General features: G+C 43.8%; 1 protein-coding gene across 2 annotated transcripts in view; it reads right to left on the bottom strand.

Moving 5' to 3' along the window:
• The window catches only part of LOC109262396 (xanthine dehydrogenase/oxidase), a 59,800-nt gene extending 57,852 nt beyond the window's left edge, over nt 1-1,948 (bottom strand). For both annotated transcript variants that reach the window (XM_053891031.1, XM_053891032.1), the window contains exon 1: nt 1,817-1,948. In XM_053891031.1, coding sequence (XP_053747006.1) covers nt 1,817-1,858 — 42 coding nt within the window. In that variant the 5' untranslated portion in view covers nt 1,859-1,948. The remainder of the gene's footprint in view (nt 1-1,816) is intronic.
• Between the last annotated feature and the right edge of the window lie 22,287 nt (nt 1,949-24,235).

Raw genomic sequence — 24,235 nt, 5'->3', positions numbered from 1 at the left:
AATGCTTTCACCTCATCACTTCTTATACTGCCTCTCCCCCTTTCTAGCAGATTCTCAAGAGGCCACAGGTTTATAACTTAGAACCTGAGTATGCATCACAGACACTGACAATAGGAAAAGCTTCCAGGGATAGTAGAGTTTGATGTGATGACACCATCTAGAAGTTTGAAATTGCTCTTCTAAAGTGAAACGAAAATACGTGGGACACAGCTTTGCCAAGCCAGTTGGACCCTGAAATGTCCTTTTCAGATCCAGTGGGTCACAGCACACCATCCCCAAAGAAGAGCAGAATCTTGTCCTGTCACACACAAACTGATGGCATAACAAATAATAGAATCTGAGACTAAGACACGGCCTTGGAAGTCACTGAATCCAGGTGCTCACTCGCAAACATTGACCAGAAAAATGCCACAGAAGATGCTTTGTGCGGGTAACCCTTCCAGAAGGCCAACTCTACTGTTTCTTGACACTCTCCAACGCAACCGCTGAGTGCAACAAAGTTGTTGGAAATGTCAGATGCCAAAGTCTCACAAGCGTCAACAGGGAAGTTTGCCCTGCCTCATGGCTAGCTGCCAGATGCCAGTCCTGAAAAGAAATCTACAGGGAGAGACACAAGAACCCGGAAGAACACGGCTGACCTCATCCTCAGTGCCTCCCGGTGGCACCACTCAAACTGAACCCGACGGTCTTCAGAGCATGGATGTTGCCATGGCTCATGCAATTCCCTTGCTAGTCACACAAACACATCCTGACAATTTAACCACTACCCGCCCTGTGAAGTACATTTTCGTTCTTGAAAATTACCTCAAACTCTCACCCAATCTCTCAACTCAAAAGTGCCAATAGAGCAAAACAGATAAAACTACCCTTGTTTGGAGGGGGTTGGGCACCTTGGACACATGGCCATTTACAAGATAAAACTATGGCTGTCCTTTTACTGTCCCTCTCATTCCCTACTGAGTTTCCGGAGCAGGCCAGGGTACCCCAGCAGTGGTGGGGGGAAGGGGATGTGACTAGGCACGTGCTTACACCCCCCCACCCCTCACCTGCAGTGAAATTGGCAAAGATTCATAGCCTTGCTGTGCCTGGAAGACTGGTACCCACATCATAAGGCCCCCTCTGCTCCACAACCCCTACCTTCTCCACATCCCTATGTAAAAATGGAGGTCACCCAAGGGGCAATTTTATCAAAGTAAGAGACTAGAAACATTTATTGCAATACTGGGGAGGGGGAGAGGGGAGAGAAACATGCCCCTTACGGGAGGAAAAAAACAACAAAAACCTGTGGCTTGCCACAAGATGTCAGTAAATGTCCTCACAAGTTAGCTGTCACATTTACGTATGTGAAATATCTGAATCAAAGGCTAAGAACTTCTTCTATCCCGGTATTAGCAAGAAAACAAGTTCCTGCTCCTTCTCTCAGTAAAGACAACAACGAAAGCCTCAGGATGTGTTGGAATAAACACAAAGACAGAGGCGTGGTGGGTGACCTCCAGTCTCACCCAGGAAGGACCCTGTGCCCTTTTCCGGCTTTGTGCCAGGGTCTCTGCTGCTGCAGAGTCGCTGGCAACTCAGACCGCTCTTCTCGCCTGCCTCCCCCCCACTCCTTTGCCCCTGGAGTGTTTTGACTGTGTTCTAGCTCTGAGAAGGTTTTCTCTCCCCAGTGTTACCCCAAATGCAGCAAGGCTTTGGAGGGAGAAAGAGAAAGAGGGGAGAGAGAGAAAGAGAATAGGAAAGAGAGAACAGGCCTCTTCCAAAGGACAAACTTCCGTTCGGGGGAGCGGAGAAGCCAGACCAAAGGCCAGCTCGATCTTACCTTTTTGCCATTCACAAAGAAAACCAACTCATCCACTGTCATTGTTACGGGGTGGGGTGTGGGCCCCCTGCCTCCAGGTGCTTTGCTCCAAAGAGGCACCAGCAGGTATGGCCCCTTGACAACTTGGAAACTACACCTCCCAATAAAATAAAACCTGGCCAGCCAATGGGAAGAAACCAGCCTAGAGCCTCAGGGCACAGGGTGTTCTTGGCAAAAGCTACCGGTTTACATAATCAAGAAAAATGCAAACACTCCTACATGGTAAATCGCCCTCCCCACACCTGTGTCAAAGAGCACAGTGGAAGGACCGTGAAGAAACCCAGAAACCGGGAAGGGGAGGGCCTTGCCGCCAGGTGACCTGCTGTCATTAGCACTGCCCTCATGGAACCTGCTTCTTCTCCCTGCTGCTGCAGCCACAGAAGGAAGAAGGGCCATGTGCAGAGCCACGGTAGTAGAAATGACCCACACCCTCCACGTCCACACTTGTCATTTTACCATTCAGGTTTACAGCAACCCAGACTCAGCACTTAGACAAAGGACTCATTCTCCCACAGCCTGGAGGACCACAGGGGTCACAAGCCACGGAGCCCAGTGATCCAGAAGCAAAACCTAGCATTGGACCTCAGCATTGTTGTCTTCAGAACTCAGCTGGTTTCATCCTGTAAATGGGTATATGCATGACCCCAAGAGCTGAGTGCCTGAGAGGCAAATGATACGTTTTAGTAGTACTTGGTAAGTTTGCCAAGAACCCAAATATTTCCAACTATTGCACCTGTATTCTCAACAGCACAAGAAAAATCATCCTGATAACAAACGATTTTTGAAGTTTTTCTTTTGTTTATTTCTCTCAGGGAAAGGCCTCTCATTGGCTCCCAGAGTAACTCCTAAGAATATTTCAAAATATCAACAATAAACCAATATCAATATCAATAAATTAAAACAGCCACACCATAGAGGCACAGGCCAACTTAACACAGAGCTGAAAGCCTTCTCCCATCCAGTATCAATTTCTGGTGTGAACACACCTGAACGTCGCCCACCTGGACGGCGCCATAGGCTCTCTGTGGTCAGCACCCACCTGTGCCTCCCAGCTCACACACGTGTACACACACGAGTGTTCCCGCCCGTCTTCTTCAGTCCTCTAACAACGCACATGGCTACTCAGCCAGCCTCTCTGATGGAGGTCACTTGAAGGAAGTCACTTCCTCTGAGCCCCTCGCAGGCTACCTGGAGGAAGAAAGGAGGATCAGGCAGAAGTAGTCGGCGTAGCAACAGCTCACTGAAACCGCAGACTGCCAGGACACTGTCAACACAATGCCCTCTTGCTCCACAGACTTTATTTAAGCAGGAGATGAAATCTCACTTGTAGGGTGACCAAGCGTCCCTGTTTGGTCCCCACTATCCTGCTTTAAACACTCATACTGGGACCAACCTCTCAGTCCAGGACAAAGTGGGATGACCCGTCACCATAAAACAATGGCTCTTAACTGGGGGGTTGGCGGGAGGAAATATTCCCATGTCCTTACCATGACTGAGAGGTGCTACTGGCATCCAGTGGATAAGAAATTGGGGGCTGGGGATGCTACTAAACACCCTGCAATGCAGAGGACAACACCCCCCCCCCCCCCCGCCACACACACACACACACACACACACACACACACACACAAAACAGAGAATTATCTGGTCTTTAAATGTCAATAGAGGCAAGATTGAGAAGTGCTCCAAAAGGAAGAAGGAGGAAGGAGGTGGGGAGAGGTAGAAGGACTGAGTCTGGGTGGTATTTCATACTAGGGCAATACTCCCTGACCACACTCACATCTCTGTGGTTGACAGGCTTTTCCTCTATCCACTGATCCAACCAGTTTTGCAAGCCCTTTACTTCCTCCTGGCTAGACTGCAGCCAAAGTCCTAGGAGACTCTCAATGTAAAGGTGGGGGGCAGAGGAAAGAGCTCAGTGTTGAGGGTTGGGTAATCAGGCTTAAATAATCGCTCTAGAACTGCTGTGTGACCTTTGGCAAAAATCACTCTCTTGGTCTCAATCTCATTTATGAAATGGGGGTGACTGCCTACTTTGTAAGAATCCCATCTAGTAAGAATTAAATGAGACCCAGGTTAGGCAACTGACCTTCAGCCTCTTTCTCTATCTAGACGTGAAATTCCTCTGTTACTGTGAGCATTAAAAAAACAAAAGTGAAATAAATTTTTAATAAGGGCCTTTGTTGTCATTCAGGTTTTATTTCTGTACTAACTATAGTAACTGGTTTATCTCCGTAATACTGAGATTTGGCAAAACTTTGACTTTCTATGGTTGCTCATTATCCAACAGAAAACAAGGACCATTTCCTTCTCTGTAAGTTTTCAACATGTCACAAATTAGAAGAAAACAGTCCAAAGTAAGCATTTCCTCCCCCCACATCCCCAAGCTGAAGATCTCCTGCATATGCTTTCAATGTTAGGATGAATTCTCAAATTTGGGCTGAATGAATGGGATCTCGGTGCTTGAAATAGGGCCACTATGGCTTACGCTATGTGAACTTACCCTGTTTTCCCTAAGGAATGCCTTGGTTTATAATAGACACTGTGTGGGCACGTGAAGTCTCAAAGTCCACAGAAAAGCCAAATGAGTCCTGAGGCCCCCTGAACAGAAGCATCTTCCCTTCTGGAACAACACTTGTGGGAAATCACTAGAGTGAAGAATGAAAACACTGCCAAGAGAAGTCCTTATTTCTGGAACAGTGAGCTCCCTTGGGTCCAAGCACCCCCTGGAGGAAAAGCAATTCAGGAGAACTTTTGGAATATTCTCTGGAGGTCTGCTCAGGGCCAGACAACAGCTGTCGAGCCTCTATTACTTTGGAGGGGTTCTCGGGCAGGCAGGCCACACACATGTCCTGGCAGGTCCTGATGCCTGCAGAAGTCCTCCTGCCAGTCCTGAACCAGCCTGGGCTGCCTCACTCCATGGGGGGCTCCTTTCTTTGCTTCACACCTGAATTTGCATTTTGATCTGTACCTTAGGGCATTTTCTCTTTTTGTTTTGTTTTTTTTCACTTTTGACAAACTTCACTTGAAAAGAAAAAAACAGGGGTACCTGGCATGATCTTGTGGTTGATGGGTTCGAGCCCTGTGTCAGGCTCTATGCTAACAGCACAGAACCTGGAGCCTGCTTCAGATTCTGTGTCTCCTCCTCTCTCTGCACTTCCCATGCTCATGCTTTGTCTCTCTCTGTCTCTCAATAGCAAATAAATGATAAGAAAAAAAGAATCACTTTTCTTGCAAAATATTCCATTACTCAGGTTGTTTGTTTTTTGTTTGTTTGTTTGTTTGTTTTTTGCGGGGGGGAGGTGGGTTTCTTTTATGAAGTTTGTTTTTGTTTTTTGTTTCTTTCCTAAGACTGGTCTCCCTCTTAGATATGCTCATGCTGGATTCAAGATTTTGCTATGTTCCCGGAACATCGCTGTGCAGGACCTGCCTTCCCGTGTGCTCCCAGACATCTAGATTGTTATCCAGCCCTAATCACATTCTTGACACCTGAATAGCGTATTATGATTTCATTTGATCTTTATAGCAGCCCTGCAAGATGGGCAGGGAAGTTATTATTATCTCCTCTTTCCAGACAAAGAAGATGAGGGGCAAAGAGGTTGACTTGCCAATAATGCCACAGCACGCTTGTCTGTTACCCACTCCCCAGCAGAGAAATCATCTCTTCAACGGTTCTCCCCTAACGTGGAGCATACACGCAGGACTGTCAGCGTGGCATTCTCAGTGCAGCTGGAATCCAGCCTGCTGGTGGCTGAAGTGTCTTCCACGCCTGGGTGGTGAGCCCTGGGTGGGGGAGCAGAACTGCGTCACTGCTGTGTCGCCGGGGCCTAGTGTACTGCCAGGTGTGCAAGAAGGATCAATAAATGCTTATTGGGTGAGCCCACGATGCAAGGCATAGGGTGTATTTTCAGAAATGTCTAAGCCCCTGACTTTTTTCTTGATTCATTAGATTTTTTTTTAGTATAGTTGGCACAGATTACATTGGTTTCAACCATATACGTAGGTATTAAATGCCTCTGTATATTGTGCTGTGCTCACCACAGGCGTAGCTCCCTTCTGTCACCATATGACACTATTACGATATCATTGACTACATTCCCTATGCTGTACTTGTCATCTGCATCACTTATTCCTTCCATAACTAGAAGCCCGCACTTCCCACACCCCTTCACCCATTTGCCCATCCCTCTACTGCCCTCCCCCTGGCAACCAGCAGGTCTCTGTATGGATAGATCCGATTCTGATTTGTGTTTGTTTGTTCACTTCTTTTGTTTCTTTAGATTCCCCATATAACTGAAGTCATATGGTATTTGGCTTTCTCAATCTGACTTTTCTCACTTAGCATAATGCCCACTAGGTCCCCCTGACTCTCATTGAATAACAGAACTTTCTTCCATGTTATTAGCAACATTCAGTTCCTTCCTAGCTCCTTTCCAACTAACCTTCTATTGTTGATATTAGGTAACCAGCTAGTATTCGTCAGCAACAAGTCATCCTTTATTACTTTGGAGGAAATCAACCCTTGATATTCTACACACATCTGGGAAGTAGATCCTTCTAGAATCAAGAAGTTGGTATTATCGAAAAAGGAACTGAGTCAAAACTAAAAGCTTCTGAATTTCACCCTAGGTCAGTTACTGCAGGCACACAAAAGCTCAAGGAATAGAAAAAGCCCAGAAGCAATTTAAACCCACTTTATATGTCTGCATCTGTTATGTTTTTTGATAACGTCTTTTGTACTCAATAAACTCTGTAACCCTGGGGGCATTTGTGGAGGACAATATGGGCTTGTCTGGACAGAATGTAAGGTCTCTCTTTCCAATCTGAGAGCTCCAGCACAAAGCAGGAAGGAGAGTCCTTACTTGTAGCTCATGCAAAGAATCAACTCACATTTGCTATGTAGACAATATGGCCCAATGAGTAGCCATGTAGGAAAATTATTTGCACAATTTGTTTGCACCTCCTATTCCTCTCACCTGACTTGTTTTCCTTATTATCATCTGAAATACTATACAATGTACCTACTTACGTGTTTATTGTCTGCACCCTATTCTCTCTGCACCCAAGAGAATGTAAGTATGGCAGACATGTCTACCTTTTCACCAAATGTTCATGCCCTCCTTCTCTAATGAAGAGTTTCTGCTGGGAGGTCACTCACCATTTCCCATCCCCTTGTATGCGAGGCAGCCCTATGACTGGGTTCTCACGAATATAATATGCCCAAATGTGGTGTTCACAGTATCCTGGCTCCCACTCTCTCTCTCTCACTGTCTGATCACTAATGTCAATGCCCAGGGTGACCTTGGAAGTCACACACTGAAAATGGCAGAACTTCCAGTTAGCCCAAGTGCTTTAAAAAATCAATCTAGGAGGAGCCAAGATGGCGAAACAGTATGGAAGTTTTTTGTCTGTCTCGCGTCCATGATATATAGCCAGACCAACACTAAACCATCCTGCACACCTAGAAAACTGATCTGAGGATTAACACAACAATCTGCACACCTTAAACCACAGAATTCAGGAGGTATACAGTGCAGAGAGGTGAACTGGGGGAGAGAGAAACCTCTGAGGGTAGGAGGTGCTTTTCTGTGCAGGGAGAGGACAGAGACAGGGGAGGGAGAATAGAAGAAAAGCACCTCCCCCCACCCCTGAAAGCAGCTGGAGAGAAAGCGGAAACTTGGGAACAGCCGCAGGGACTGAACTAAAAAGGGAGAAAGGAGAAAGGAGAAAGGAGAGGGATTAAATTCCATTAAGACTGTAAACAAGGGGAGCTTAGAGTGCAACTCTGCAGCTCGATACCTGGTGGTGCTCTGGTGGGAAGGGCAAATCCCCAGGAGCAGAGTGGGGTGCGGGAGGTTCTTGGGCCACAAGGGGAAGAGCAGTTCCACGGCTGGAAGGACATTTGGTAGCGGCTGTGAGACAACCTGGGCCCAGCAAGACCCCAGAGAACGGCCACATTCGCTGGTGCTGGAACAAGGTCATTAAGGGTGAAACCTGGTGCCAGATGTGCGTTGTGATTTTCCATAATCACTGAAACGCTGCTGCTACACTATCTCGCGAACCTTTTCTGGGGTGGGTGGCACCTGGCCGCAGTCTCAGGACACCAGCAACAGCAGGGTCCAGCGGGCGTTCCTGGGTGCAGCCGGCATTGGGCCATTGCTCATTCAGCCATTGTTCAGTGAGACCCTCCCACAGAGGGGGGAACGGGTCAAAGCCGCAGTCCTTCGGAAGTAAAGGGCCGGGGAAAACAGCCGCCTCTGAGACAAAACTTGGGAGAGAGGTACTGCCTGGGGTCTGGTTACAGACAGTGAAAAAGTGGGGAGTGACAAGAACTGAAGACAGAGGACAGTGCGCGATTGCTGATCCGGGAGAACAGACTAGCTGGAGGGCGCCATTGTCCCAAAACCCGCGCATGCACATACGCAACTATGAGCACCTCACCCGGTACGCTAGCAGCGCCATCTAGTGGAGAGCAGAGCTGTTACACTGAGCCCCGCCCACTGGGCCAACTTGGCTCTTCAAGAACACAAGCCTCACCGCGCGCTAATTTATGGAATTTAAAGAGCTACGTGGACTCACCTCTAGGGGAAACGAAGCAATTTCAGTCCTACTTCAATCTGTTAGCAGTTTCATCTATTCAGTTGTTTTTTCTTTTTCCATTCTCTCTTTTAAATTCTTTTCTTTTTCTTGAATGCAGGAAGAGAAAAACTTCATTTTTACTTTCAATCCTTTTTAAAAATATTTTTATTTAATTTTTCTTACTATATTTTTTGCTTATATGTAATTTTTTAAATTCTATTTTACTAATTTTATTTTGTCTACTCCAGTGTATTCACTTTTTCAAATTTTCAAATGATTTTTTCTTTTCTTTTTCCGTTTTTCTTATCTTTTTTCTCTTTTTTCTTTTCTTTTTTCTTAAAAACAGACAATGAAAAAATTCATATTTCTTTTTAATTTTTATCAAAAATATTTTCCTTTATTTTTTTCTACTGTATTCTTTACTTTTGTTTATACTTTTTCAAATTCTATTTTACCCCCATCATCTCATTTTAGTCTACTTCAGTGTATTCATTTTTTCAAATTCTCAAATGATTTCCTTTTTTTTCCCCCACCCCCCTGTTTTTTTTCTTTTTTTTTCCTCTAATCTGTCAAACCACTTTCAACACCCAGACCAAAGCACACCTAGGATCTAGCATCATCTATTCCTTGTGTGTGTGTGTGTGTGTGTGTGTGTGTGTGTGTTTAATTTTTAATATTAATATTTTTTAAATTTTCACATTTTTAATTTCAATTTTTCTACCTCATTAATGCCTTTTCTCCCTTCAAAATGACAAAATGAAGGAATTCACCCCAAAAGAAAGAGCACAAAGAAAAGACAGCCAGGGATTTAACCAACACAGATACAAGCAAGATGTCTGAACCAGAATTTAGAATCACGATAATAAGAATACTAGTTGGAGTTGAAAATAGATTAAAATCCCTTTTGCAGAGATAAAAGAAGTAAAAAATAGCCAGAATGAAGTTAAAAATGCTACAACTGACTTGCAATCACAGATGGATGCAGCGGCGGCAAGGATGGATGAGACAGAACAGAGAATCAGCGATAGAGAGGACAAACTTATAGAGAATAACGAAGCAGAAAAAGAGAGGGAGATTAAGGCAAAAGGGCATGATTTAAGAATTGGAGAAATCAGTGACTCATTAAAAAGGAACAACATCAGAATCATAGGGGTCCCAGAAGAGGAAGAGAGAGAAATAGGGGTAGAAGGGTTATGTGAGCAAATCATAGCAAAACACTTTCCTAACCTGGGGAAAGACAAAGACATCGAAATCCAGGAAGCACAGAGGACCCCATTAGATTCAACAAAAACCAACCATCCACAAGGCATATCATAGTCAAATTCACAAAATACTCAGGCAAGGAGAGAATCATGAAAGCATCAAGGGAAAAAAAGTCCCTAACCTACAAGGGAAGACAGATCAGGTTTGCAGCAGTCCTATCCAAAGAAACTTGGCAGGCCAGAAAGGAGTAGCAGGATATATTCAGTGTGCTGAATCATAAAAATATGCAGCCAAGAATTCTTTATCCAGCAAGGCTGGCATTCAAAATAGAAGGAGAGATAAAAAGTTTCCCAGACAAACAAAACTTAAAGGACTATGTGACCACCAAACCAGCCCTGCAAGAAATTTTAAGGGGGACTATCTGAGGGGAGAAAAGATGAAAAATATATATATATATATATAGAGAGAGAGAGAGAGAGAGAGAGAGAACAGATTCTCTGGAGCCAAGCGCAGACAAGAGGCCCACGGAAGAGGGTAGGAAGGGCAGAGAGGCGGTGCGCACTACACGGAATGGCGGGAGGGAGCCGGGGTGGAGGGGCAGCCCGCCGCCCAAGCAGAGCCCCTGAGTCTGGCTTGCAAAAGCGGAGTGGCCAGATGGAGTGTGTTCTGACAGCAAGCGGGACTTAACATCTGGAAGGTTATAAGGTAACAGCTCTGCTCGGAGAGCGGTGAGGCTGGAGGACAATGGGAGGGAGATTTGCTGAGCCCCAGACGGACGACAGAGCTCAGCTTGGTGGGGAACAAAGGCACTCACCAGCGCCATCTCCCTCGCCCATCCCCCAGCCAAAATCCCAAAGGGAACCAGTTCCTGTCAGGGAACTCGCTTGCACCACACAAACACCCAACGCTGTGCTTCTGCGGATCCATCCCTCCTGTGGCGGGTCTGACTCCCTCCGGCTGCTGCAGGGCCCCTCCCGAAGCTGATCACCTAAGGAGAAGCGAGCTGAGCCTGCCCCTTCCACTCCTGTGCACCTTGCTGATCCACCCCAGCTAATACGCCAGATCCCAGCACCACAAGCCTGGCAGTGTGCAAGTAGCCCAGACGGGCCACGCCACCCCACAGTGAAACCAGCCCCTACGAGAGGGGAAGAGAAGGTACACACCAGTCTGACTATGACCCCAGCGGTGGGCTGGGGGCAGACTTCAGGTCTGACTGCGGCCCCGCCCACCAACACAAGTTATTCAAGACAGCACAGGGGAAGTGTCCTGCAGTTCTATCAAAAATGATGAAACGGAAGAATTCCCCTCAAAAGAATCTCCAGGAAATAACAACAGCTAATGAACTGATCAAAAACGATTTAAATAATATAACAGAAAGTGAATTTAGAATAATAGTCATAAAATTAATCGCTGGGCTTGAAAACGGCATAGAGGACAGCAGAGAATCTATTGCTACAGAGATCAAGGGACTAAGGAACAGTCAGGAGGAGCTGAAAAATGCTATAAATGAACTGCAAAATAAAATGGAGATGACCACGGCTCGGATTGAAGAGGCAGAGGAGAGAATAGGGGAACTAGAAGATAAAATTATGGAAAAAGAGGAAGCTGAGAAAAAGAGAGATAAAAAAATATCCAGGAGTATGAGGGGAAAATTAGAGAACTAAGTGATGCATTAAAGAGAAATAATTTATGCATAATTGGTATTCCAGAGGAGGAAGAGAGAGGGAAAGGTGCTGAAGGTGTACTTGAGGAAATAATAGCTGAGAACTTCCCGGATCTGGGGAAGGAAAAAGGCATTGAAATCCAAGAGGCACAGAGAACTCCCTTCAGACGTAACTTGAATCGATCTTCTGCACAACATATCATAATGAAACTGGCAAAATGCAAGGATAAAGAGAAAATTCTGAAAGCAGCCAGGGATAAACATGCTCTAACATATAAAGGGAGACCTATAAGACTCGTGACGGATCTCTCTACTGAAACTTGGCAGGGCAGAAAGGAATGGCAGGAAATCTTCAATGTGATGAACAGACAAAATATGCAGCCGAGAATCCTTTATCCAGCAAGTCTGTCATTTAGAATAGAAGGAGAGATAAAGGTCTTCCCAAACAAACAAAAACTGAAGGAATTCATCACCACTAAACCAACCCTACAAGAGATCCTAAGGGGGATCCTGTGAGACAAAGTACCAGAAACATCGCTACAAGCATGAAACCTACAGACATCACAATGACTCTAAACCCATATCTTTCTATAATAACACTGAACGTAAATGGACTAAATGTGCCAACCAAAAGACATAGGGTAACAGAATGGATAAAAAATCAAAACCCATCTATTTGCTGTCTACAAGAGACTCATTTTAGACCTGAGGACACCTTCAGATTAAAAGTGAGGGGATGGAGAACTATTTATCATGCTACTGGAAGTCAAAAGAAAGCTGGAGTAGCCATACTTATATGAGACAAACTAGACTTTAAATTAAAGGCTGTAACTCTCAACAATAGCCAAATTATGGAAAGAGCCTAAATGTCCATCAACTGATGAATGGATAAAGAAATTGTGGTTTATATACACAATGGGATACTACGTGGCAATGAGAAAGAATGAAATATGGCCTTTTGTAGCAATGTGGATGGAACTGGAGAGTGTGATGCTTAGTAAAATAAGCCATACAGAGAAAGACAGATACCATATGGTTTCACTCTTATGTGGATCCTGAGAAACTTAACAGAAACCCATGGGGGAAGGGAAGTAAAAAAAATAAAAAGAGGTTAGAGTGGGAGAGAGCCAAAGCATAAGAGACTGTTAAAAACTGAGAACAAACTGAGGGTTGATGGGGGGTGGGAGGGAGGGGAGGGTGGGTGATGGGTATTGAGGAGGGCACCTTTTGGGATGAGCACTGGGTGTTGTATGGAAACCAATTTGACAATAAATTTCATATATTGAAAAAAAAAAAAAATATATATATATATATATATACATAATTACCAAAGGCAATAAAAGATTAGAAAGGACCAGAGAACACCACCAGAAACTCCAAATCTACAAGTGACATACTGGCAATAAATTCTTATCTTTCAGTACTCACTCTAAATGTCAGTGGACTCAATGCTCCAATCAAAAGACATAGGGTAACACAGTGGATAAGAAAAAAAGACCCATCTATATACTACTTAGAAGAGACCCACTTTAGACCTAAAGACACCTTCAGATTGAAAGTAAGGGGTTGGAGAACCATCTATCATGCTAACGGTCAACAAAAGAAAGCTGGAGTAGCCATACTCATATCAGACATTCTAGACTTTAAAATAAAGACTGTATCAAGAGATGCAGAAGGGCATTATATCATAATCAAGGGGTCTATCCACCAAGGAGACCTAACAATTGTAAACATCTATGCACCAAATGTGGAAGTACACAAATATATAGATCAATTAATCACAAACATCAAGAAACTCATCGATAGTAATACCATAATAGTAGGAGACTTCAACACCCCGCTCACAGAAATGGACAGATCATCTAATCAAAAAATCAACAAGGAATCAATGGCTTTGAATGACACACTGGACCAGATGGACTTAACAGATGTATTCAGGATATTTTATCCTAAAGCAGCACAATATACATTCTTCTCCAGTGCACATGGAATGTTCTCCAGAATACACCATACAGTGCGACACAAATCAGAGCTAAGTAAATACAAAAAGATTGAGATCATACTCTGCATATTTTCAGAACACAACGCTATGAAACTCGAAATCAACCACAAGAAAAATTTGGAAAGGTAACAAATCCTTGGAGACTGAAGAACATCCTACTAAGGAATGAATGGGCTAACCATGCAGTGAAAGAGAAATTAAAAAGTATATGGAAGTCAATGAAAATGATAACACCACAACCCAAAACCTCTGGGAGGCAGCAAAGGTGGTCATAAGAGGAAAGTGTATAGGAATCCAGGCCTTCCCAAAGAAGGAAGAAAGATCTCAGAAACACAACCTAACCTTACACCTTAAGGAGCTGGAAAAAGAACAGCAAATAAAACCCAAAACCAGCAGAAGACAGGAACTAATAAAGATGAGAGCAGAAATTAATGCTATCAAATCCAAAATAAAACAGTAGAACAGATCAATGAAACCAGAAGCTGGTTCTTGTAAAGAATTAACAAAACTGATAAACCACTAACCAGCCTGATCATGAAGAAAAAGGAAAGGACCCAAATAAATGAAATCAAGAATGGAAGACGAGAGATCACAACCAACACAACAGAAATACAAGCAATAATAAGAGAAAATTAAGAGCAATTATATGCCAATAAAACGGGCAATATGGAAGAAATGGACAAATTCCTAGAAACATATACACGACCAAAACTGAAACAGGAAGAAAGAGAAAATTTGAAAGACCCATAACCAGTAAGGAAATCGAATTAGTCATCAAAAATCTGCAAAACACAAGAGTCCAGGGCCAGATGGCTTTCCAGGGGAATTCTACCAAATATTGAAGGAAGAGTTAACACCTATTCTCTTGAAGCTGTTCCAAAAAATAGAAACGGAAGGAAAATTTCCAAACTCTTTCTATGAAGCCAGCATTACTGTGATTCCAAAACCAGACACAGACCCCACTAAAGAGGAGAACTATAGACCAATTTCCCTGATGAACATGGATGCAAAAATCCTCAACAAGATATTAGCCAAACGAATCTAACAATACTTTAAAAAAATTATTCACCACGACCAAGCAGGATTTATACCTGGGATGCAGGGCTGGTTCAATATCCACAAAACAATCAATGTGACTCATCACATCAATAAAAGAAAGGACAAGAACCATATGATCCTCTCAATAGATGCAGAGAAAGTATTTGACAAAATACAGCCTCCTTTCTTGATAAAAACCCTCAAGAAAGTAGGCATAGAAGGATCATACTTCAAGAACATAAAAGCCATATATGAATGTCCCAAAGCTAATAACATCCTTGATGGGGAAAAACTGAGAGCTTTCCCCCTGAGGTCAGGAGCAAGACAGGGATGTCGACTCTCGCCACTGTTATTCAACACAGTATTGGAAATCTTAGCCTCTGCAATCAGACAACACAAAGAAATAAAAGGCATCCAAATCGGCTAGGAGGAGGTCAAACTTTCACTCTTCGCAGATGACATGATACTCTACATGTAAAACCCAAAAATTCCACCAAAAATCTGTTAGAACTGATTCATGAATTCAGCAAAGTTTCAGGTTATAAAATCAATGCCCAGAAATCGGTTGCATTCCTATACACCTACAATGAAGCAACAGAAAGAGAAATCAAGATTTCAATCCCATTTACAGTTGCACCAAAACCCATAAAATACCCAGCAATAAATCTAATCAAAGAGGTGAAAAATCTATACAATGAAAACTGTAGAAAGCTTATGAAAGAAATTGAAGAAAACACAAAAAAATGGAAAAAGATTCCATGCTCCTGGATAGGAAGAACAAATATTGTTAAAATGCCGATACTACCCAAAGCAATCTACATATTCAATGCAATCCCTGGTGAAGAACACCAGCATTCTTCTCAGAGCTGGAACAAACAATCCTAAAATTTGTATGGAACCAGAAAAGACCCCAAATAGCCAAAGCAATCTTGAAAAAAAAAACCAAAGCAGGAGGCATCACAATCCCAGACTTCAAGCTATACTACAAAGCTATAATCATCAAGACAGTTTGGTATTGGCACAAGAACAGACCCTCAGATCAATGGAACACAATGGAGAATGCAGAAATGGACCCACAAACGTATGGCCAACTAATCTTTGTCAAAGTAAGAAAGAATATCCAATGGAATAAAGACAGTCTCTTCAGCAAGTGGTGCCGGGAAAACTGGTCCACGAAATGAAGAAGAATGAACCTGGACCACTTTCTTACACCATACACAAAAATAAACCCAAAATGGAGGAAAGACCTCAATGTAAGACAGAAAGCCATCACAATCCTCGAGGAGAAAGCAAGCAAAAACCTCTTTGATCTTGCCCGCAGCAATTTCTTACTCAACACGTCTCGGGAGGCAAGGGAAACAAAAGCAAAAATGAAGTACTGGGACCCCATCAAAATAAAAAGCTTCTGCACATTGAAAGAAACAATCAGCAAAACTGAAAGGCAACCGACAGAATGGGGAAGATATTTGCAAACGACATATGAGATAAAGGGTGAGTATCCAAAATCTATAAAGAACTTCTCAAACTCAACACCCAAGAAACAAATAATCCAGTGAAGAAGTGGGAAAAAGACATGAATAGACACTTCTCCAAAGAACATATCCAGATGGCCAACCGACACATGAAAAATGCTCAACATCACTCATCATCAGAGAAATACAAATCAAAACCACAATGAGATGCCACCTCACTCCTGTCAGAATGGCTAACATTAACAACTCAGACAACAACAGATGTTGGTGAGGATTCAGAGAAAGAGGATCTCTTTTGCACTGTTGGTGGGAATGCAAACTGGTGCAGCCACTCTGGAAAATAGTATGGAGTTTCCTCAAAAAATTAAAAATAGAACTACCCTACGACCCAGCAATCGCACTACTAGGTATTTATCCAAGGGATACAGGTATGCTGCTTCAAAGGAGCACATGCGCCCCCATGTTTATAGCAGCACTATCAACAATAGCCAAAGTATGGAAAGAGCCCAAATGTCCATCGATGGATGAATGGATAAAGAAGATGCAGTATATATATATATATATATATATATATATATATATATACTACATACATATACTATATACATGTATATATATATATACATGTAGTGTGTGTATATATATATATATATATATATATATATACACACACACACACAATAGAGTATTGCTCAGCAATCAAAAAGAATGAAATCTTGCCATTTGCAACTACGTGGATGGAACTAGAGAGTATTATGCTAAGCGAAATTAGTCGCTCAGAGAAAGACAAAAATCATATGACTTCACTCATATGAGGATGTTAAGACACAGAACAGATGAACATAAGGGAAGGGAAGCAAAAATTTTTTAAAAAATTAAAAGAATACCAGAAATTGGGTGGTTTATAAACAACAGGAAAAAAAACATTCAACTTCTGGCAATGTGAAGTTTTAATTAAGTGAATGTTCTGCTGCTTCAAATGGATATAAATGTTGTAGAAAATGTAAAATCACTTAGCACCCAGCTGAGCTCAAGAGAGAGAAAGGGAAACCCCCAAGTTCTGTAAAGGAAAAGGGAACTCAAAGTCAGAATGTCGAGAGCAAGAGCTCCAAAAACAGATTCCTAACCCAGTTGGTGCAACTACAAGATGGGGGGGGGGGGGAACTGTGTTATCCTTGGTCTCTGAGTGACTATGTAAAGTGGACCCCCACCAACATCCTTTGATGTTGACATGGGAATGAAGAAACTAAATCCCAAGCATAATAAATTAAAAGTTTCTCCATACCAGGACACCTGGGTGGCTCAGTGGGTTAAGCATCTGACTTTGGCTCAGGTCATGATCTCACGGTTTGTGAGTTTGAGCCCTGCATTGGGCTCTGTGCTGACATCAGAGCCTGCTTGGGATTTTCTCTCTCACTCTCTCTCTCTCTGTCCTGCCCCCAAAATAAATAAACATTTTTTAAAAAATAAATAAAAAGTTTCTCCCTACCTAGATAACGGAACACCCTAAAATAAAATATCTTAACAGAAGAAAAGCAGCTAGTGAGAGAGAAGTTATTTTACCTGCCAAGGAAAGACCCTTAGGCTGCCATCAGAAAAACATGGTCCATAGATTGGGAGACATCACTACCACCTGCAATGCAGTGCCCAGCGAAAGCATTATTTGAGAAGGAAGGAAAAAATAAAGACATTTTTACAAAAGACTGAGTTGACCATTTATAATGTCTGAAAAAACTGCTAAAGGATGTGTTTCTGAAAGAAGGAAAGTGAATGCAGAAGGAAGGAGTGGGTTATGAAAGCCGGGATGAGAAAACCAAAGCTAAACATGAGTACAAGTAAATATCGGACCCTTCAGGAATAACACCGCCATGACTGTTCCAAGCAGGGGAAACGGCGGCACTCAGTGATGAGGGCGTGGTGGGAGACATAGATCCCAGTGGATGCATTCAAGGTTCTTCTCTGTGTGCTGACAGCGTATGAATAGTAAATAAATGTTTCCTTTGCTAAAGACAGTGGGCAGGTTAAAAATGTCACAATTACCTGAGTGGCTGGGTGGCTCAGTCGGTTAAGCACCCGACTTCGGCTCAGGTCATGATCTCCCAGTCTTTTTCTAAATGGACACTCGAGAGGTATCACCAAGCATGAGAAATTACCCTCCTAGCAATATATACATGTATTATGAAGATGTCCACCTTTAATATTTGCTTCCAGTCCTATTATTTATTCTGTACTACAGTTTCTTAAAACATTTCTATATATTGACACAATTATACCCAGGAGGGGAATGTCTGATCTATTAGCCAAGTTTCAAGTGGTGTTTTTTATAACCAGATACACTGTGACTTTGTTTGCTTCCGTATGAAGGGTGTCGTTTTTCTTCTAAGAGCTTTTTTCCTTAAATGAAAAAAATTAATTATAGTATAAATCAAACCTACGTAACATGGAGAAAAATCAAAGACACACATACACTTCCCACCCAGTTCTAAAAATGTTTCTTTGCCGTGTTTAAAAATTAATGTTGTATCACGAAGCCTTCTGTTGTAACTTCTACCCTCAGGCTTTCCTCTCAGCCTGGAGGTAGTCAGTGTCCTGAGGTCGGTGTCCATCCTCCCCATTCATGTTTGTATATTTTCTATGTGTATATCCAGATGTAATGCACAGTACTTGTGCATGAGTGTGTTGTAAAATCATATCCATCCACTAGAATAGCTAACATTTAACAGATGAAACACTGGAAAACCCAAAAGACTCCACCAAAAGACTGCTAGAACTGATACATGAATTCAACAAAGTCGCAGGATACAAAATTAATGTACAGAAATCAGTTGCATTCTTCTACACTAATGGTGAAGCAACAGAAAGACACATAAAGAAACTGATCCCATTCACAGTTGCACCAAGAAGCATAAAATACCTAGGAATAAATTTAACCAAAGATATAAAAGATCTGTATGCTGAAAACTATAGAAAGCTTGTGAAGAAATTAAATAAGATATAAAGAAATGGAAAACATTCTGTGCTCACAGATTGGAAGAATATTGCTAAACTGTCAATACTACCCAACGCAATCTACACATTCAATGCAATCCCAATCAAAATTGCACCAGCATTCTTCTCGAAGCTAGAACAAGCAATCCTAAAATTTCTATGGAACCACAAAAGACCCCAAATAGCCAAAGTAATATTGAAGAGGACCAAAGCGGAAGGCACCACAATCCCAGACTTTAGCCTCTACCACAAAGCTCTAATCCTCAAGACAGTATGGTATTGGCACAAAAACAGACACATAGACCAATGGAATAGAAGAGAGACTCCAGAATTGGACCCATAAAAGTATGGCCAACTAATCTTTGACAAAGCAGGAAAGAATATCTAATGGAAAAAAAGTCTCTTTAACAAATGGTGCTGGGAGAACTAGACAGCAATATGCAGAAGAATGAAACTAGACGACTTTCTTACACCATTCACAAAAATAAACTCAAAATGCATAAAGGACCTGAATGTGAGACAGGAAACCATCAAAACCCTAGAAGTGAAAGCAGGAAAAAACCTCTCTGACCTCAGCCGCAGCAATTTCTTACTTGACACATCCCCAAAGGCAAGGGAATTAAAAGCAAAAATGAACTATTGGGACCTCATGAAGATAAAAAGCTTCTGCACTGCAAAGGAAACAATCAACAAAACAAAAAGGCAACCAATGGAATGGGAAAAGATATTTGCAAATGACATATTGGACAAAGGGCTAGTATCCAAAATCTATAAAGAACTCACCAAACTCCACACCCAAGAAAACAAATAATCCAATGAAGACATGGGCAGAAGGCATGAATAGACACTTCTCTAAAGAAGACATCCAGATGGCCAACAGGCACATTACAGATGCTCAACATCACTCCTCATCAGGGAAATACAAATCAAAACCACACTGAGATAACCTCATACCAGTCAGAGTGGCTAAAATGAACAAATCAGGAGACCATAGATGCTGGCGAGGATGTGGAGAAACGAGACCCCTCTTGCACTGTTGGGAACGCAAACTGCTGCAGCCTCTCTGGAAAACAGTGTGGAGCTTCCTCAAAACATTAAAAAAAGATCTACCCTATGACCCAGCAATAGCACTGCCAGGAATTTACCCCAGGGATACAGGAGTGCTGATGCATAGGAGCACTTATACCCTAATGTTTATAGCAACACTCTCAACAATAGCCAAATTGTGGGAAGAGCCTAAATGTCCATCAACTGATGAATGGATACACAAATTGTGGTTTATATACACAATGGAATACTACGTGGCAATGAGAAAGAATGAAATATGGCCTTTTGTAGCAACATGGATGGAACTGGACAGTGTTATGCTAAGTGAAATAAGTCATACAGAGAAAGATACCATAGGTTTCCACTCTTATGTGGATCCTGAGAAACTTAACAGAAGACCATGGGGGAGGGAAAGGAAAAAAAAAGTTACAGAGAGGGAGGGAGGCAAACCATAAGAGACTCTTAAAAACTGAGACTAAACTGAGGGTTGATAGGGGGTGGGAGGGAGGGGAAAGTGGGTGATGGGCATTGAGGAGGGCACCTGTTGGGATGAGCACTGCTTGTTGTATGGAAACCATTTTGACAATCAATTCCCTATGAAAAAAATAAATAATAAAAAAGGATTTCAAATTATTAAAAAATAAAAAAAATAAAAAATAAAAGTTGAGAAACTATTGGGGTGCCTGGGTGGCTCAGTCGGTTAAGCGTCCCACTTCAGCTCGGGTCATGATCTCACAGTCTGTGAGTTTGAGCCCCGCATCAGGCTCTGTGCTGACAGCTCAGAGCCTGGAACCTGCTTCCGATTCTGTGTGTCTCTCTCTTTCTCTGCTCCACCCCTACTCAGGCTCCCTCTCTCCCTCTCTCTCCCTCTTTCTTGTTCTCTCTCTCTCTCTCTCCCAAAAATTAAATGTAAAAAAAATGTTTAAAGATGGAAAAGCCAAGTGTAAACAAGATGCAGAGTAACCTTCGACGTCCCCTGTGGTCACACCGGTACCCTTGCCTGGACACTGGAGAATGTGTGGCTCGCTCACACTCCCTTCCTGCTGCTTCTGGCTCATCCAACCACAGCTTCTCAAGCAACGGTCACCGTTTGGGTCCTTGAGTGGTCCACTGGAAACTCCCCCTCCAATGGCCTGGTTGGGGAGACCTTCCCCCTATGATACACACACACTCTCTCTCTCCCCCTCCCACCCCACCCCTCTCTCTCCTCTTTGGCAGGGAGGATGTACAGCTTGCTCTCTTCAGAGAAATCCTCTCTCTCCAATCTCTCAAATTCCATTTCAACCCTTTGTTTCCTGGAGGTAGGGGATGAGCTAAATGACTCCGTTTCCAGCCACCCCCTCTACAAGTCTTGCGTAGGTGACTGAGCATCTCACTCCGGAATGAGGGGGATGTTTTCCACTTACTGTTATTGGATGTTATTCCAATCCGTGGGGCTTAAGAAAGAATCCCATTTTAGCATCCTGCCCCCCTTGCCACAGTGTTCATCTTGGGCCCCAAGCCTTCCATATCTTCTTCCCAACCAGCATAACTGGATTTCTATCTGACCCCCCGGAAATCTGATCCATTTGCATAAGAGAAGGCCCACTTGATGAGCAGAGGTGTGATTTAGAGAGTCTGGACCAGGAATCTGGCACCCTTGTCGTAAGCCTGTGTCTCACGCTGAAGGGCTGTGGGACCCAAAACAAGTCAATTACCCTCTCTGGGCTTAGGTTTCTCAGGTCTGACACAAAGAGCTTGACCTTGATGGTACCCACACTCCAGAGCGCTGAGTTGGTCTGGGGGATGGTGCAAGACCAGGGCTGGGCCAGTTCAAGGGCAAAGCCTCATATTTCCCCTTCCATCCATGGGCTGCTGTGTTGCAGGTGACAAGATTGTCACAAGATCTGTCTCCTGCCTTGGGAACGCGTACTCTTCCAATTCAGGATAGACAAAACGAAAGGGCAGGCCCCCAGGCCCAGGGGCCACGGGGTGATGTCAAACTTCAGCAGGTCCAGGAAGCTACATGTTCCAAATAGCCTTATCCCAGGACCTAAAATAGGCAGCAAATGGTTTCCAGGCTCCCCCTAGGCTAGAGATAAAAATAACCAAGCCTCAGGGATGTTCCCAGTCCTAAACCGATAGGCTAGGCCCCTTTCTGTTCCCAGCCTTGGCCTGGGGTTCCTCCTGTGATCTCCATGCATCCTGTCGTCTCCATCCTGGCCCTCCAGCCACCCCAGCTCTGGAGTAGGGCCACGTTCCTCGGCTGCCTTTGGACAACAGTTCAGCAGCTTGGCCACGCCAGCGTTACAACCCAACACCGCCTCTGGCGGAAGAGATAGCATCCAGGGGCCTCCGGCAGCCTCTGCCAGCCTCCTGAGCCCGAGTCCGCGCTGTCAGGCTCAACGACTCCCGGTCTACAGCAGGCTCGCTGAGGGCACCGCCTGTGGTGTTTCCCCAGCAGTAAACACCCCCGAATGGAAAGTCCTCTGTGGAGTTGCGGGTAGGGCTTCTCCTTCAGAGATTCAGTGAACACTTCTTAAGGCCCCTGGGAGGGTTCAAGGAAACCCTGCAGGTAAAGCACGAAATGTGGCATCTGGCAAGTTGCAGACGCTCAGGAAAGAAGATTTGCCTTTCCCTTCCCCATACTAGCCCCGCATCAAAAGCTCACTGCCACGGGCTCTTTGGCGGAGATTTTGCCATTCTGAAGCCCTAAGTCGGCTTTAGGTCCAACTCCTGGAGGGGCCTTTGAAGACACTCGGTCCACTCCGAGATACTCAGTCAGTTCCCTGGTAACTGATCCCAGAGGTGGTGCCCCTGGAGGCTTTGGTCTCCTTTCCGGTCGTCTTCCGCCCTCTGCAGGTCGCGGTGCGAAACTGCAGGCGCTGTTGGCAGGAACACCAGGCACCCTGCCTCACAGACTCCAGAAGGTTTACAGGTTAGGACAGCAGGGCAAGGCCAGGTGTCTGAGAACACCACCTCGGCATAACAGTGATGTACAGCGCACAGAGCGCTCGCTTGTTTGATTTTCTTAACCACCCTGCCTTGCCTCTGTTGCTAAGCTCAGGAGAGAATTCACAGTCATTATCCAGTGCTTACAGCCTGGCTAATAACAGCTGACACATCTCCATCTTGGGCTACTGTCCTAATGTTCTAGAACATTCCAGATAGTCAATGAAACGGACCTGCATGGATCTCCATGGAACTATTAGTTCAACTTAAAATGTTACTCACTTTTAAAGAATGAAATCCGGCCATTTGTAGTAATGTGGATGGAACCGGAGAGTGTTATGCTGAGTGAAATAAGTCAGGAAAGAAAGACAGATACCATATGTTTTCACTCATATGTGGATCCTGAGAAACTGCACAGAAGACCAGGGGGGAGGAGAATGGTGGGGGGGGGGGGGGAATTACAGAGAGGGAAGGAGGCAAACTATAAGAGACTCTTAAATACTGAGAACAAACTGAGGGTTGGGGGTGGGGGGTGGGGTGAGGGGAAAATGGGTGATGGGCATTGAGGAGGACACCTGTTGGGATGAGCACTGATTGTTGTATGGAAACCAATTTGACAATAAATTACATATAAAATAAAATAAAATAAAATAAAATAAAATAAAATAAAATAAAATATTCCTCACTTTTAACTGTGCTGTAACATGGCTGGCATATCTAGACTATTCTGAGGAAAGGAATTTTGTAAGAAAGTGTGTGTGTGTAGTGTGAGTGCATGTGTGTGAGTGTTTTGTGTGCCTGTGTTCTCTAGAAATGAAGCTAAGATATGGCAGATATTCCCATTTGGTGAGATCATGATGGTTAATAAGCATTTCTCACATGCCAACAAGTTGACCATTTCATTTCTTAGTGGCATCAAGCGCTGGGCTCAACTGTATGGTTTGCCCTGTTCTCCCTCCATGGCCAGAGCCATGGCCCCATCTGGGACAAGGTTGGGTGTTTGGAGCAGTGAAGGCGCAGGACGATGTCACATCGTTCACCCAGCACCATACAGCGATGAAATCACCTGTTGGAACAGCTAGAGGGATGCTTGCTCCTCTCCTGTGCTCTTCACCAACTTCAAGAACTTGGGAGAATCGAAGCAGAGTTCAATAAGCCCAGATGTCACATCACAGTAAGGGAGCCACGTCTCTGATAGCTGCAGAGCCCTTATGTAACTGGAGTTTTTGGGTCGTATATTTATAGACTTTCAGAGCCAGGGAAGGCCTTATGGATTAGTCCAGTCCAGTTCTCTCCTTCTAGAGTAAGGAAAAGCACAGAAAAGAGAAGTGACAGACTGAGGTCACACAGATAGAGACGCAGCTGGGATGAGAACCCAGGCTTCTTGTCTGTGATTCTTCGGGCTGATCTTGCTTTTGGTTGCATGATTTCTAAATGGAAATTACTCTGGCAATGAA

This window comes from Panthera pardus, unplaced genomic scaffold (genome assembly GCF_024362965.1).
Source record: "Panthera pardus isolate Hobbes unplaced genomic scaffold, ASM2436296v1 HiC_scaffold_26, whole genome shotgun sequence".
Taxonomy (NCBI): domain Eukaryota; kingdom Metazoa; phylum Chordata; class Mammalia; order Carnivora; family Felidae; genus Panthera; species Panthera pardus.
Note: the sequence above shows the minus strand (reverse complement) of the source record. Positions and strands in the feature narration are given on the sequence as shown.